Source organism: Dermacentor albipictus, chromosome 2 (genome assembly GCF_038994185.2).
Source record: "Dermacentor albipictus isolate Rhodes 1998 colony chromosome 2, USDA_Dalb.pri_finalv2, whole genome shotgun sequence".
In the NCBI taxonomy this organism is placed as follows: Eukaryota; Metazoa; Arthropoda; class Arachnida; order Ixodida; family Ixodidae; genus Dermacentor; species Dermacentor albipictus.
In genome coordinates this window covers 124,191,374-124,208,283 of record NC_091822.1, presented here as the reverse complement: position 1 = coordinate 124,208,283, position 16,910 = coordinate 124,191,374, and the positions used below count along the sequence as shown (strand labels likewise).

General features: G+C 47.3%; 1 protein-coding gene across 3 annotated transcripts in view; it reads left to right on the top strand.

Moving 5' to 3' along the window:
• Window positions 1-5,725, top strand: part of LOC135910736 (beta-1,4-glucuronyltransferase 1-like) — a 113,971-nt gene extending 108,246 nt beyond the window's left edge. For all 3 annotated transcript variants that reach the window (XM_065442799.2, XM_065442801.2, XM_065442800.1), the window contains 2 exons: window positions 1,488-3,090; window positions 5,416-5,725. In XM_065442799.2, coding sequence (XP_065298871.1) covers window positions 1,804-3,090; window positions 5,416-5,613 — 1,485 coding nt within the window. In that variant the 5' untranslated portion in view covers window positions 1,488-1,803 and the 3' untranslated portion in view covers window positions 5,614-5,725. The remainder of the gene's footprint in view (window positions 1-1,487; window positions 3,091-5,415) is intronic.
• The last annotated feature ends 11,185 nt before the right edge of the window (window positions 5,726-16,910 follow it).

Below are 16,910 nucleotides of genomic sequence, written 5' to 3'. Positions count from 1 at the left end.
TAGCAGCGATTCTGCGTGCTTGCAGAATATTATTGCCTTCTGCGTTTAAAAAAAGAACAGAAGTTATAAATTGCTTTGAAATTGAGGCAACTTTAGGCCAGTTTTGGCCCAGATAATGCGCATAAACGAAGCCCCAAGCACGAGAGAGAGAGAGAGAGAGGTTATAAGGAAGGCATGGATGTTAAGCAGTTAAGAGTCTGGTTGGCTACCCTATGCTCGGGGAACGGACAAGGGGAAGCGAGAGAAGGGAGAGAGAGAGGGTGAAGGAGACGTGCACCAAGCACGATGGTCACACAAATCCATGTACTGCCCATCATTCCCACGGTGGCTCAACGATCGCAGCGTCAGAGTTCTCTCTAGCAATTGTACACATATTTATGCCGCACAGGGCCGCTGACACGCTGCAAGGTCGACGATGGCACAATATATATATATATATATATATATATATATATATATATATATATATATATATATATATATATATATATATATATATATATATATATATTGCAAGGATGTACATACCCGGCTTGGGCAAACAGTGATGGTGCGCATAGGCTGTCTACAAACAGTGATCGTATCAAAAGCGAGAATTTGAACCGCCAGTTATTGGCTTACGCCTGAAAGTTGTAGCGGATCGTAGTGCACATTCTCGCCGCCACGTGATACGTGGAGTGATCTTTGAAACAATTACTGGGGGGCTTTGCCAAGCTCCGAGGCCCGCCGCCCACTTGCCAACTGGAAACGTGTCTTACCGGAGCTCGAGCTATACCAAATTAACAAGAGTCAAGCAAAAATGCACTTTGATAACATTAAATGACTAGTCACTATGTGCAATAGGGGGTATCATTGTTTGCAGTGTTGTTTCTAAAGTTTCACTGTAATAGCGCGGCGTTGTTTTGACTGTGATAATATCGTTGTGTGTGCGTTAACTTTTCTGCTCTTTCTCCTACAAAATGACGTGCACGCGTCACGAAACTGTATTGGTCACTGCACCTCCTGTTCAACTGACAAGGGGTATAGACAGCGCCGTATTTGTGGCCCAAGATATGCTTCTACTGCGTCAATAAAAAGAAATAAACGCGTATAGCCGCTGTTACAACGAGCGCACGATTTATTAGCATATTTTCGCTTGCGCAGATGGGAAAGGAGGTTTGCAGTAAGAGTGTGTCCGCCTGTGCTCTTCCTTTTTCTAACACTGCCGTTGTATCCTCATCGCATGCAATTTAAGTTTGCTTAATTAGCAAGGCTGTTGGAAGCACAACTTGCCTGTTCTGTTTTAAATCTTATGACGGCTGTATTCCTATCAGCTGTTGACACGATTCCCTTATCTACGCAACAGCCGCGAGGCGCCCGCGGTAGCTACGTTTATAGACGCAGCGCATGCGTAGCTGACGTTGGTAGTTAACAGCTGTATCTGCTGCCGTCAGTGTTTGACACAGCTGGAGGTAAAACTTACTGGCTTTCTTCCACTTTTATCGCAGGGCTTGGTCATTTCCAAGTGCGGGATGGAGGCGGCGTCACAATCCATGTTGCGCTTCGAAGCTCGAAGACACAACGAGCGTCTTGTGCCGACTGCAGGAACAAGGAATCCCAGATTCTCCCACGAACATGTGACAGTTCAAGTTTCGGTATCTAGACATTAGTCTTGATGTTTCCTTCGACGGGAGATACCTTACGCGGCGCATACGTCACCACTTCAACGTACACGTCTCCGGGCTGAACGATGACGTAAGCGAGTTCAGTGCTTCAATTTGTGCCCTTCGAAAGGACTGTTGCCGCTGTTGGGAAACACCGGCGATGGCGGGCTCCAACAGACCCGAGCTCCGCCTCGTGTACCGCAGTTTCGTCACGGTCAACATTCTGCTTGCCGTGTACAACATGATATGCTTCCAGATGCCCCGCACCGACGTCAAGCCCTGCGTGCTCGTCGTCGCCAATCACTCGCAGCAGGAAGTCGCGGATTACGCTGCCAAGATTTCGCAGCCTCCCCCTCCGCTACCACCACCCCGATCACAGCCGGTCAAGGCTGCTGCCCCGACCAGCGTCGTCCAAAAACCCCAGTTCCAGAACAGGCAACCCCTTCAGTCAAATCTAGCCACTACCCGCGCGCCGGTCGCAGCGAGTCTTAGTCGGATCGGTGACAGCAACGCCGGCGGCAACTGGATCGACTCCACGCCAAAGAAAGAAGCGTCGGCGACGACGGCGACCAAGTACGTCGTCCAGGAGGACTTCGTACTCTCTGACCTTTCGGTGCCGTTCAACGACAGCGTCACCCTCACGACGCAGGCGACTCACGAGTTCCTGCAGCACGTTCCGGTGCTGTGCTCCCGATGGCAAGGGCCGATCTCTGTGGCCGTCTTCGCACCGGGCACCGACTACGCAGTGGTGCTGGACAAGATCGCCTTCCTGCGCCACTGCGGCGACCCGTGCGTGAGTGCGAACGTGACGTGGCACATGGTGTTCGACAGGGACCACGCGCCGCCGGCGGCAGTCGTGGTCGACTCGTCTTCTTCCGCGGTTTTTCTCCAGTCCTGGAACGGCTCGTGCGCCTCGGACGTGATGGGGCGCGAGTACGCGCAGTTCCGCAAGGCGCACAAGATGACCTACCCGATCAACGTGCTCCGGAACGTTGCGCGGCGCCGGGCCCGCACGCGCTACATTCTCGCCTCGGACATCGAGCTGTACCCGAGCGCCAACGTGATTCCGCGCTTCCTGAGCCTGGTCGCCGAGCGCCGGCGTCGCAACGCCACCGAAGCGGGGGCGCCCCAGGTGTTCGTGCTGCCCATCTTCGAGGTGCAGGCCAAGCAGCGGCCGCCCCTGACCAAGCGAGTCCTGGTCGAGATGCTGCGCAACAAGACGGCCATCTTCTTCCACAAGTGGGTCTGCGACCAGTGCCAGAAGTTCCCCAAGCGGGAGGAGTGGATCGAGTACGTACCGGCCGATGACGACACGTTGGGCATTCTCACCACGACAAAGCGCGACCGCACCAAGCGCTCCTGGGAGCCCATCTACATCGGAACCAACGACGATCCCTTCTACGGAGAAGAGCTCACCTGGGAGGGCAAGAGGGACAAGATGTCACAGGTAAGTTAGTATCATGCAGCGTTCTTGGTTGATGCGCGTGAAGCGCCTTCGATTGAGTCTCTGTTGAAGGTTACCGGCCGGCCACTTTAAGACTAGTGTTGGTGAACCAAAATTTTACCGGTGGTCAACACTTGTAGCACGTGTTTCAGTCGTTGTTGTTTAATAACAGCCGTGTCGTGGCCTTGCCACGTTGTTCAACAATGCTCGCTGTAGTGTAGTTTCACACTGCTATTCTCAGCCGCCAAGCCCCAGACATCTGATTCAACTTCCGTGTTATCGGATCGGAGCTCATTGCGGCACTTATATGCAATGTGCCCTTTCAAAGCGTAAATTGCCAAAGCAGCTTTGCTGGAAGGGATGCGCTGTTGGCACGCCAATGTAGGAAATTTACGCATGGCTATGTTTATGTGCAGATTCATCTTTGTGGCTACCAATGTGCCGAATATGCGAGCGATAGGGCATGCGTGTAAAAGCAGTCAAGCTGCATCTGTTCGCTACATCTACATCTACAACTACATCTTTTATTCCGTGCTGTATCATGCATCAATAGCTAGCGCAGTGGTAGCTCAAGTCAAATATAGCAAATAATATGTTATACGGAAAACTCACCTTCATTCGCGTAGTATCAGTCGCAGAATGTATTCGAAGGGGTGCGTTTCATGTTAACGTTTTTGAATATGTTGACGGAGGGTGGTGCTTCTGTTTCAACAATATACTAGATAACTAGATATTAGGTTCTGGAGTTTTAGGCGCCAAAACCCCGGTATGATTGTGAGGCACGGCATACGTATTAATTTTGGATTAATTCCTCTGGATTAATTTTGACCACCGATGATTCTTTAACGTGAACCCAATGCATGGTACACGGGCGTTATTGCGTTTTGCCCCCCCATGGAATCGCGACCCGGATTTGATGGCGCGTTCGGGTGCTTAGCAGCGCAAACGTCAAAGCCACTTAGCAACCATGGTGGGTAAACAAATATGCTATGCTTGCCATTGTCACCTACTTTCTTCCGGTATAAAAGTCGCTCAAAAGCCAATCACAACAGCCTGTCAAAAAAATTATAGTGCTTATATTATTACAGCGAAGCTGTCTATGGCTAGGATCTGGAAAAAAATGTCAGAGATGTTGACAAAAACAAATCCGGCGGCCGATCTTGTCCGTAGTGCAGAAAGGGTCCAAGCACAATGGCACATACCCCTGTGGGCTCAGGTTCCTGTAACGTGCCCTTCAGCTACCCTTGTCACATGTGGGACCCAAAGAGGCCCCAGGCACAAGGGTATGCACAGATGTTTTCTGAAAAAAAAAATGTACAGCTTTTTCGTAAAGGACTGTTAAAAAATTCACGCTGCCAATCGCGAAAACGCACTAGTGCCACTGCTCGCGCTTTCGTCGTCGTCTTCTTACACAGCTGTCTCCGTTGTGCAGAAAACTATCATCATCAGCAATGGGTCGAGTGTCATCTTCCACAGCTGGCTCCATTGCCGCGTATCGCTGCAGCGTAGAATTTCACTTCTCTTCTGTCGTGGTAATGGGGATGCCGCATTTACGGGGGTATGAGCAATTGCTATGAGGTGGCAGGAGCCATTCATTATTTTGGATGACGGACAAATTAAAAAACAGAGGTGATACGCGAATGTGTGTGCATACCTGCATCGCCATGATGAGCACAGATTAGGTCGATAAATATGTTCGTTTGTTCAATATTCTGAGACACCTCGGTGTCGTGCGCTTAACAGCTTCGCTGGTCTTCCTTCTTCGCATAGTGGAAAAGCTCTGATTTTTTTTTTTTTTTGCTTGATGCAGCCCGCAGTGTGCATACGTTGTTCTGAAACTGCTTCTCTCTCAAAAGTGGGAATTCAACAGCCGGCTACTGAGTGGCCAGAAATGCAGAAAGGTCGCGGGTATGTATAGGGCTAGCGTGCCCACCGAGTTGTCGCGGAGGCATCATTGCTCACTCTGACGAACGTTCAGCAGTGGGGGAAGAATACGGTCCCCACTACATTGCCTCTAGCTAGCTAAAAATGATGTCCAATCGGCATATAAAGATTGCGGGGTGTGAATTCCACGGGAAAGTTTTTTTCTATTTCACGCACTACCCTGCGCCCATTAAATGTTTGATGCCGGCACCACCTGAACCCGCGCAAGCTGCCAGTAGACGCAACATTTACGAGGGCTTCTTTCACAGACTTCCACACGTCGACATAGCTTTATATAATAGATCAGCATGGCATTTGAGCTATTATAGTTACGCATAGAGTGAGATTTGCTCCACATACGAACTTTCTAAGAAACGTATCACGCTGTTTCTTTCCTTCGAACAGAGTTACGAGCTGTGTCTACGCGGCTACGACTTCCACATCCTGGACAACGCCTTCCTGGTGCACGCGCCCGGCATCAAGACCATCATCGCCAGTGAGGAGCGCCGCAGGGTGCCCTTCGTGAAAGTGAACAATGCGCACCACGCGCGAATCATGAACAGCCTCAAGTCTCGGTACCCGGCGCTTGCCAAGGACTGTTAGGAACCCTGTTCAGTGCGTGTGTGATTGTGTGCTTGCGTGCCTGTGAGTGCTTGAGAAGCCCGTGTAATATATACAAATGCGTATTATATAAAGTACCTCCGCCCGTGTTTTACTTGCTGTGTCTTCTCGTCGTTTCTTTCGCTACACCGTACCGGGACCTGTCAGCACCTTCCAGGCACCGACTGGAGGATCCGCACGCTGTTAGTGTGACGTAAGCGAAGAGAGCTTGCGCTGCCATTGAAGATCGTGCTTAAGAAAACGCTACAGGCATCAATCGCGTTTCTCACTGAAACATACTGCCGTCCTGCATAACGTTTCGGCTTTAGACAAACTGGCCTCTTACTGTAGTTGCTGAGTTTAAATGATTCCGATTAAGCGGGGTCGACTTCCCTTGTCGGGCCTAAAATTGGTCCTCGGGTTCTTGTAAATGCTAGCGTATCGAGCCGAGCATCGAGTCGAGTTCTGTTAACCCAGCTTCAAGGGTTACGTTGACGTGCCTTATCCACCTATCAAGATGCATGCGAACGCGGTCGGATCGGCCTTGGGCAGCTCGTCTTCTGACTGAATCCGCTTGCTTCAAGTTCACCCAAACGAATCTAGTAGTTGCTGGTCACCTAGTACCTAGTTTCCTGTGATTTGCACAATGATGCGGAGAGGAGCTGTTTTCTTTCCCGCGACCGCGCAGTGGATGCGACTAAAGTCTTATTGTTGCAGCGCACAGAGGTAAGTCAACTGACAGCTCAAGAACGCTGTGGCAGGTGTCACTCAAAGGGAATATGTATACGTACTTCTGGAAATCACCTGGCTCTATAGCCGTTCTCTTGTCCTTTATGCCTTGCCCAAACGCTTCTTTGTAGTAAAACTTCTCACCCTAGTCACGGTGCTATGCGTGCAAGTGGTACCCGTTGTGAGTATGGTCGGGCCAGTCAGCCTTTCCTCCTTTTCCCAGGATGTGGTTCATAAGCTTTACAGCCGAGCAACAACATGGAAATGCATACGAGCACTGCGAACAGCATGCAAATGCTGCCAGTGTTCAACCGTTCTCTTTCTCCGCTGCAATCGTACAACGGATTGTGAACACTCAGTGGAATACTTATACCCCTGTCAAGCGCGCAAGTTAACTGCACTTACAGGGAGTGCACTTCGGGACCTTGAGTTACGCTTTAGGCTACGCGGTGCTAAACGGTAAGACAAAGCGCACTCGCACACACAAAAAAAAGAAAAATGGCGACAGGCTAAAATCACGTTTATTGAAGATGTAGATTAAAATAAAGAAAGCCTTCTAGAAAGCGATTGCTTTAGCTGTATTATAAATAAGAAACAATCTTAATCTATATTTATGCAACAAAAAACTAAAATATTTTTATTATAAGAGCGTTACAAGTCAAGGCCGGCCAAGACGAATGCCTAGCCAATCCAGAACAAGATCCTGGCATTCGACGAGGCGGCATTTGATCCTGCTGGAACAGAATATCAGCGAGTTCTGTTCTGATTTCTTTGTTAAAGGTTGTTCAACAGCTAGAATGAACTTTTGTGTCCTTTTTCTACGCGTTACGTTTTGTATCGTTGAAACAGCTGGCGGCGAGGACACGCACTCGACCAGCAAAGTGCGTTCCGTGAAAGCACTCCGACCGGAGGGCACTATTCTGCGAATACACGGCGAGCACGCACGGAAGCTTCACGCCTTCTTCTCACATTTTAAAAGGAACTGAACACACCACCACCACACAAGCAGGTTGGACTCGTTTCAACATATTTTTGAAGGGCAAATAAAGGATGCAAAGATAGACAACGCGTCGGGCTGACAGAAAATGGTGGTGGTAGTGGTGGGTTGAAGCAACAGCCGGTTTTAGCCTTGCGGTCAAGGCCGGCAACTGCTCCGCTCGGGTGTCCTTTAAAATATCATTGCGGTGTTTGACCACATGTCCATCAAATCAGTTTTTCTTAAGAATGCGATAAGGAGACGTGAAGTTTCTTTGCGGGCTATAATTGATCCTTCGGGGGACACAAGGTGTTGCAAGCAAGCATGCGGAAGGTCCTTATTTGCCGATTTTCCAGGAGAGCGTCCCTTTCATTTCGGAATTGCGGGCACGACCACAGAAAGTGTTCAGTACCTCATGGCTCGTCGCATGCGGACAGTTCGAAGAACTGGTACGTCCCGTCTTAAATAACGATGCTGATGTACTAGCAGACCCTATCCTTATTCGATATAGAAGTGGGGATTCCTCTCTACGAAATACTTTGGGTATACGCATGGCATATGTGGTGGAACCGAAAGTAACCCAAAGATAATTCGAAAATGAGGTATTTTAACTTGATTTCTCTTTGGGGCCTTCAATTTGGGAGGATGATAGAGCGCTATGTATAGACAATAACGGCACCGCCGAGCGGCACTGTCGCGCCGGTGTGAGAGCTCCGCGTGCGGGGTAAAAGTCAACTAGCGGGTGTACGTCTCCCCCATCTTTCCTTCACACCGCCTTGATTGCCTCTTGCGCTGCGCGTGTTTGGGCACGTTTCGTACCACGCGCGGGACCAAACTTGGTAAAACTTGTTTGGTCCCATAGCCTGGCTGCCTAGTAACGGGACCAATTGTTCGACGTACCTACGTAATTCGGCAAGCGGTTACCATAGTGACGCATTGTTAGCCAAGTACCGATTGTCTATAGAAGTATGCTAGCGTGGGCCTAATGGCTGGAGCAACTTGCTACTTCACTAGGCGTCAACTTTTCGGTTCCACAGTTCGGCCACGTATTTTTTTTTAATGAAGTGGTCTAAAACAAGGCGCGGAAGAATCTACCTGCCGCGAAGTGTCTGGAATGAGGCTATGCATGTTTCGTATTGGTAAAAAAATACGCGAACATGACGAGCTGTGAGAATCGGTTTAAGCGAAGCTTTCATTTGTGTTGTTGTTTTGAGACCATTTGCACTTATAGAATGTACGACCACGTTGGACACGTGTTCACCGCGAAGTGCCTCGCCCGACACAAACTTAAGGTGATCCAACATGAAGATCACTTGCATGAAAACGAAGGAATGATGACAACGATGACAACATCAGACTTATTACGACAGAATTACGACGAATGAACGCAGCAACAATGGTATGACAACGACGCAATGACGAAGAAGAAATGACGATGATAGAACGACTACGACGGCGTGACCGCAATGAGGTGATGCTGCAATGATGGCAATGGGGCGACTAAGTTGATACGACAACGCTGGAATAACGATGATGGAAGAAACAAAAAGGCATCTCGACGACGGTTTGACGGCAAACGTATGACGACGATGACGTGCAACAACGGAGTGACAATGACGACATGACGATGATATTGATTGATGATATATTGGGGACTATTTATTTGTAAGTGCTATTTCGGGAATTATCATATCAGGTAGACGCCATCGTAAAATCATACGCAGGTAAACAAATGAAAACCGCATTCTTTTTTGTCAAATTCATTCGCCATGCTAAGTAATGGTCACGCTTACCAGGGACAACATGTTAAAGCTTCGGGTAACTATGCAAAGAAACTCGCGAGCGAACAGTAAACGACAACAGCACAAATGCAAAAAAAAAATTTGGAGGACGCTTATATGAGCTTTGCCTTTAAAAGTGGAACGCGATAGATTTCAAAGATCCCTGACTGCTTGTCACGCACGCTTCCCGGCAACCGCAGCTTTCTTGCGGCTGCGCGCAGGAGAGCCCGATGCTGCCTGGTTTACGATTCGCTTCTTCAGCAGCGGTTCGAATACCTTGCGAGGAGGAGGCGCCATAACGTGTACAGAAAAGTCCATACACAGGTATCCCGACTATGTGGCGCACATGTCACATGCCTTGACCCGTGGCGCGGTACGTTGCTGTTTGTGATGATGATGATAATCATGGTTTACTTGAGCATCCCCTTCGAAACGAGGTGGTAACAAATAGTCACTTAGCCTGCTTACATGCAGCATGCAAGCGCTATATGCAACTGCAACATGTCGGGACACCTGGTGGAATATAACAAAACTACAATGCAAAGTTTGTACGTATCAACGCTACGCGGCGCGCATGTCAAATCGCGCGCCACTTGGCACGATACGACGACGACGACGATGATGATGATTATGATGACGATGATGGTGATGATGATATCTGCATTCCATTTGAAACGGGATGGTGCAACAGTCTGTTTGAATTAATCAGGTATGCCATACATGTTTTTCATCCATTACATGAATGTTTAGACGTCTCCATACCTTTTTTCTTCCTCAAGACTTCTATATCTACCGTCTACCGTTACCTATGCAACTGCTACATGGCGTGCCAGCTGGCGTAATAATATGCAACTGCAATTCAAAGGGCGTACGTATAGACGCTACGCGGCGCGCATGTCACATCGCAAGGCAAGCGGAACGATACGATGCTAATGATGGCGGTGATCACGATTTATTGTCATCCCCTTTGAAACGCGGCGGTCACCTGGACTGCTTGGTTTAATCAGCTACAGAATATATATATATATATATATATATATATATATATATATATATATATATATATATATATTTAGCATTCTTGTGTATATCTCCTTAAACTTTTTTTTTACTCAAACATTCTTTAACTGGCTTGTACTGCTACCTGTGCATCTGCTAGATGGCGTTATACCTGGTGTAATAACATGCAACTACAATGCAAAATAACGCTACACGGCGCGCCTGTCACATCGCGTGTCTTCTCGCGCAGTAGGACGCTTTTATAGGGAATTATTCTGATGCATGCCGCTAAGCGTTTTTAGCATTTGACTAATTTTATGTATTTCTGTTCTATGATCCTCGTAACTGGTAATAAATAAAAGAAACTGCGTAGCTCCGTGGTAGAGTAGCTGACGTACATTCTGAAGGCTAGCCGGCGTAAACTGTGTGTGTGTTTTTTTTATTCAGGGTGATAGCTACTACGGCCACCATCGCCAAGCGAAACGGCTATTATAATGAGCCCATAACGGCTTGCGCTGTAAAATTACTATTTGCTCACGGCTAGTAGAGTTGCTAACTTAGCCTCCAAGAATTAATTGCATGTATCACTGTAATTAGTATGAATGGTAGTGGTTTTTTCTTTCGGAAGTGCCTTTCCTTGAGCATGCTTTGCAAATTTTTTAGCTTTCCCTTGATTGCCAGATAAAACTGTCCGCAAGTATCGTTCGAACTAGTCGGCAGAATGTTCCTTTTTTTTTGTATTTACGCTACAAAGTCAATTCTGATACTGCAGCGATATCCGAATTGTGAGGTCACAATTGCTCAGCATAGTAAAAGCAATAAACATGCCACGCTTGCGTGATGCTCGGTGCAAATAATACAGTCCCTGCGCAATGGTTATACAAGAGTGCCACATAACCAGACACACACAGATGCACACATTGTCACATTCAAAAGATTTTAGCAAGGGAAATTGTACCACAGACTTGTCGACGTATAGATGAAAAGCAAACTGACAAATCCGCACTGAAAAGAAAAGAAGAAAAGAAAGAAGAAAAGAGAATCGAATAAGATACTGTTGAAATTGCGGGAAATATATTGAAAGCTCTACTTTGAAAAAAAAAATTAAATTATGGGGTTTTACGTGCCAAAACCACTTTCTGATTATGAGGCACGCCGTAGTGTAGGACTCCGGAAATTTCGACCACCTGGGGTTCTTTAACGTGCACCTAAATCTAAGTACACGGGTGTTTTCGCATTTCGCCCCCATCGAAATGCGGCCGCCGTGGCCGGGATTCGATCCCGCGACCTCGTGCTCAGCAGCCTAAGGTCACGTATCTCGAAGGTCACGTAACTATAGGGGTGACGGCAGCGATGCCGGAGCGGTGTCGCTGACATCACGCCGGCCGCAGGGTTACTTTACATAGTTTCTTTGGGAGCCTAAAAGAGCCATATATAGCAACTATGCAGTATTGTAGAACCCCTGCCAGGCGCACTGGTTGTACCCCATTACCTACTTCACAAGTTAGCCAATCTAAATGTGTTATATAAGCGAAATGTTTGTTTCCTTGCGCTCCTCGTTGGTCTCTGCACTCCGACAAAGATCGTGTCTGCATTTTATAGTGGCTTCACCGCAACACGGTAGTGTTGTGCGGTGAAACCTACCCAAGGTATTGTGGTGAACGGACGTGAGAATTCCTGCGAGTACTAAGTGTAAACAACGTGCCGTCATTTAGTATACTTTGGTAATGCCTCCGGGGCACCAAATGGGCAAAGAAGACAGCTGGAAGAAGGATGATCCGTGGGTCTAGCCCGCAAGGTTGGAGCGTGCTGAGAAGTATTTGCATACTGGGAAGTAATGCAGTCGTCGTCGTCGTTGTCGTCGTTCGTTTGTCATCCCTGCTGGCTGCTGGAGTCCGTTTTGCACAGTAGGCCAGTACCGACATTGTGCAAACAAAGACCGGATAATGTGAATACTAAGACGACCCGCAGGTGATGCACTTAAGAGCGGACGTGAGCTTCAACGGCAACACACCGTCGTTATCACGCCGGTCGTCGTCATTACATCGATTTCGCGCCATCGTGATCATCCATTCGTTGTCATGTCATTGTCATACTTTCGTTGTGTCCACTCTGACGCTGTCAGTGCGTTGTCATGTCATTGCCTTCATGCCGACTTCTTCGATCCGTCATTGTCATACATTCAACGTCATTCCTTCGTCACCAGTCCGGCGTCACAGAGCCGCCGTGGAGCCGGCGTCGAAATTTTGTCACAGTGACAACCCAGTGAGTCGTGCCTTCGTCGCCATGCCGTCGACGTCATACAGTCGTCGCCACTCCAGTATCGCCATACCATCGTGGACATACCAGTGTAGTCACTGCAGCATCGATCGTCATCCCATTGCCGGCATGCCCCGTCATCGGCATTCCAGCTCCGTCATCATCGTCGCACCTTCGCCGTCATGTTTTTGTCGTCATACCGTCGGCATCGTTCTAGCATCGGCATCGCGTTGTCGTCACGTGGTCGTCATCCCATGATCGTCATTCCGTCGTCGTCGCACAGCCATTTTTCCGTCGTCATGCCGTTGCCAATGTAGCGTCGTCGTGCCGCAGTTGCTCCAAATTTGTTAATATTTCGTCGTCATATACCATCGGCATCCTTATAGCATCGGCATGACGTTGCGGTCACGCCATCGTCATCGTGCCATCCCGTGGTGTTTGTCACCAACAAGGAGGATATATAAAAATTTTTATATATCCTCCTTGGTCACCAACAAGCACCAATGAATTCTCGCAGCGCGTGAGATCTGCAGATTGTAGTTGCTGCTGCCTATCACGTGTGTGGCTCCTACCCACGATGGGGGATTGGCCAAGAAATGGGTGCATTATTCCAAATTGATAAGGAGCATAAATATCCGAATATCTGTGGAATTAGCATTGAATAGCGTAGAGTTATCTGTCAAAATAAAACCAGGAAAGTCATATCGAATGAGTAATAGTGAATATAAATGTACAAAAATAGAAAGATGGAATTTAGCAGGGCGTTCGTTTGGATTCTGTCAGAAATGTTTGGACAGCGAATAAAACTAGCGGCCGAAGCTTGTATGATGGAACGCCTGAGAATAATAAAACACAGCTAAATCTAAAACCGGACGAACGTGCATTTTATATACCACCAAAAGAAATTTTCGCATACCTGTTCTTCAATTGCTCAACTTGCGCAAAATGCCCATTGTACGAGCTCATTTTGTCACAATATATTCAATATACGGCTGCCAGTTAAGATTTCCGTTATAAATAACTCCAAGGTGCTTTTTAACCAAGTTTTTTTTTCCTGCAACACGGGTAGCCCTTGTGTAGCCATGCTCCATGAACGTGGCCACACAGATTAATACCATTGTTCTATATGCCAGTCACTGTTCTTGCCGCCAACTAGAGCACACGTCGTACCTCTACCACTCCAAGTTTTGCAGCATGGATGGAGCACAGCGCGTCACTGATAACCCAGTTGCGTTTCCGACAGCTGATCCCACAGTAGAAGGGTAGAAGCGGTAGTGGTTTCACATTCGAGCGCCTTTGCACGCTTTCACCTGAGGCAACGCGCAGCGCGGCGCCGCTGGCGCCATCTCTCTCCTCTCGAGTGAACTGCTCCGCACAAAGGGGGTATACACTCCTGGCACTGCCCATTGGAGAAAAAGAAATAACGATAGCACAAAAAGGTTAGCAACAAAAACCAGCTGTAAGCACACTTTCTGTATCGACTTGGCAGGTGGGAAATCAAGGCGTGAACTGTCAACAAAGGCAATGTTTGTAAACTATGGTCCTGAGTCTTTTCTCAGGTATTTTCCATGTGTGTCCATGGATAATAGATCGGGCTTAATGCTTGTCGTGCCAACTCGGCCTTAGGGGTACAGACGCGGTCGCAATATTTGTACAATAACACGGTGCACGCTGACAATGCACAATTCTACATGACAGGCTTCGCGCTATAATATTTATGTGTTGGTCTAGCATATCTTCCGTGATCACGCACATGTGCACGTCCGTGTTTGTCTCTTGTATATGGCACACAGAATTTACTTAACGGTTTCAAGCAATAGCTGCGATTTTACAGACACAGAATATTGCGTAAATAGGAGTGTAAATAGGTGTACACTTAGCTCAGCAAATAAACACTGTGCTCCAGAATTTCCGCCTAATTGGTCGCGGTAATTATGATATTGGATAAAGCTTGCATTGCGCAGTAGGCGAATTCTCACTTGCTCCTTGCAGTTCGGCAGCCCTGCAGCACAAGGTGTTATGCGAAGCAACACTACGCAAGGCTTCCTTTCCGGTCGACCTTTCCTACAAACGCTTCGGCCGTCAAAGGAACTGAAAAGAAAAATAATTTGAGCTGCGTTTGTACCTTATTCTTGTACAATGTCAAAAAAATACGGCAGAAAGCCTCCTTTGCTGATGATTATCTGCGTTAATGCGATTAGAATTAAAGTGATGGTGCCTCTATAATTTGTGATGAGAAATTACCTATTGGTGGCGATGTTAATTACTATGTTTATGCTATGTAACTTTGGAGGGTAAGTCGTCTGCTATGGCAACATACTATGTGGCACATACCCAGTGTCCCAGGTTATTTATTAGATCAGACGTCCACAGCTAGTACATAACTTGGTTCACTGGGAACAACGGTTAAAGAGGATGGATGGATGGATGGATGGACGGATGGATGGATGGATGGATGGATGGATGGATGGATGGATGGATGGATGGATGGATGGATGGATGGATGGATGGATGGATGGATGGATGGATGGATTGTTAGATGGATGGATGGATGGATGGATGGATGGATGGATGGATGGATGGATGGATGGATGGATGGATGGATGGATGGATGGATGGATGGATGGATGGATGGATGGATGGATGGATGGATGGATGGATGGATTGTTAGATGGATGGATGGATGGATGGATGGATGGATGGATGGATGGATGGATGGATGGATGGATGGATGGATGGATGGATGGATGGATGGATGGATGGATGGATGGATGGATGGATGGATGGATGGATGGATGGATGGTAAGCTCAATAGAAGAAAGCGACGATAACGCTCATTCCAAAACCTGATAAGAAGCTTGAGATCGACAACCTCAGACCAATCTCCCTAACATCATGCGTCAGAAAATTAATAGAACATGTTTTTTCAACAGAGTAGATAACTTCTTAGAGGATAACAACATATACCCAGATACAATGATAGGATTTCGCAAAAACCTTTCGACAAAAGATGCGATGCTCCAACTTAAGCATAAGATAATCAACATTATAGAACGATTATTATAAATCGATTATAAAACGCGCTCTACAAGGGCCATCTGGGGCCTTGATCTTAAAAAGGCTTTCGGTAATGCCAACCACGCAACCATATTGGAAAACATCGAATTAATAGGACTAGGTCAACGGACGTGTAACTATATCAAGAGCTTCCTATCAGATAGGAAAGCAGTCATCTCCGTCGGAGGGCTCACGTTGCCCGAAATCGACATAGGGGGGTGGCATGCCACAAGGCGCTGTCATTTCGACGATGCTGTTTAATCTCGTCTTGATGGTACTCCCCGAAAAACTAAATCACATAAAGTCCCTGAACAGCACAATCTACGCCGGACTAAATTACTATCTGGACTTGTGATGGCAGCGACGGATCAATAGAACAACGACTTCAGACTGTAATAAACTCAGTAAAGGAACACGTCATATGAACAGGCCTCACATACTCTGCAACGAAATCTGAACTTCTCTTGTATGGCCCCACACTTAGGGGCAGGCTTACCAGAGGATACGACAGAAACAAGGCTCATGAGGAAATCAAGCTACACACCAAGAACGGGCGGAATATCTCAATCGTCAACCAGCTCAAGGTGCTGGGTCTAGTAATCGAGAACAAAGGCACAAATGGGGAAACCATAATGTAGTTAGACACGAACGTAACTAACACCATGAGAATAATCAAACGAATTACTAATGAGCACCAGGGTATGAAGGAAGAAAGTATCATACGGCTGATACAATCATTCGTAATCAGTCAGATCACATACATAGCAGCCTTCCACAATTGGTTTGCAGCTGAAAAGACTAAAATTAACAACCCGATAAAGAAAGGCATACAAACTAGCACTAGGGATTCCCATCAGTACGAGCACGGATCTCTTGCTAAAGTTAGGACTCCACAACACACTGGACGAACTCATAGAACCACAACAAACACCTCAGGCAGAACGACTAACCAAAACCAAAACGGAACGGCTTATACTGAGCGTACTAGGGATTAATTACCACAATGTATACGGGGAAAAGAGGACGATAACGTGAGAAATTCGTGACAAACTCCTAGTACCAAATATACCCAAGAACATGCATCCAGGTTACAACGACGGCAGACGCAAGAGTAGAGCAGAGAAAATGATCCGAAGCTTTGGATCAGGTGACAGAGCAACCTTCGTAGACGCGGCTGAATACCCACACAGAAATAGCTACGTAGCAGTAATCGTAGATCACACCCAAAACCCCCTTACAAGCGTATCAGTTAATACCAAACATTCCTAGACAGCAGAGGAGGTAGCCATTGCACTAGCATTGGTCTCCACGAATACTCAGTACATCATTACCGATTCTCAAGCGGCCATTAGAAATTATGCAAAAGGTAGGATCCCTCCTGAGGCATGGCACATCATAAGAGTCAATGAAGCAAAATTCTCCAACGCAGAGAAGAACGGCAGGCAATTGCTCTGGTTCCCAGCGCATACGACTCCAGGCATACCCGCAATCAACATCAA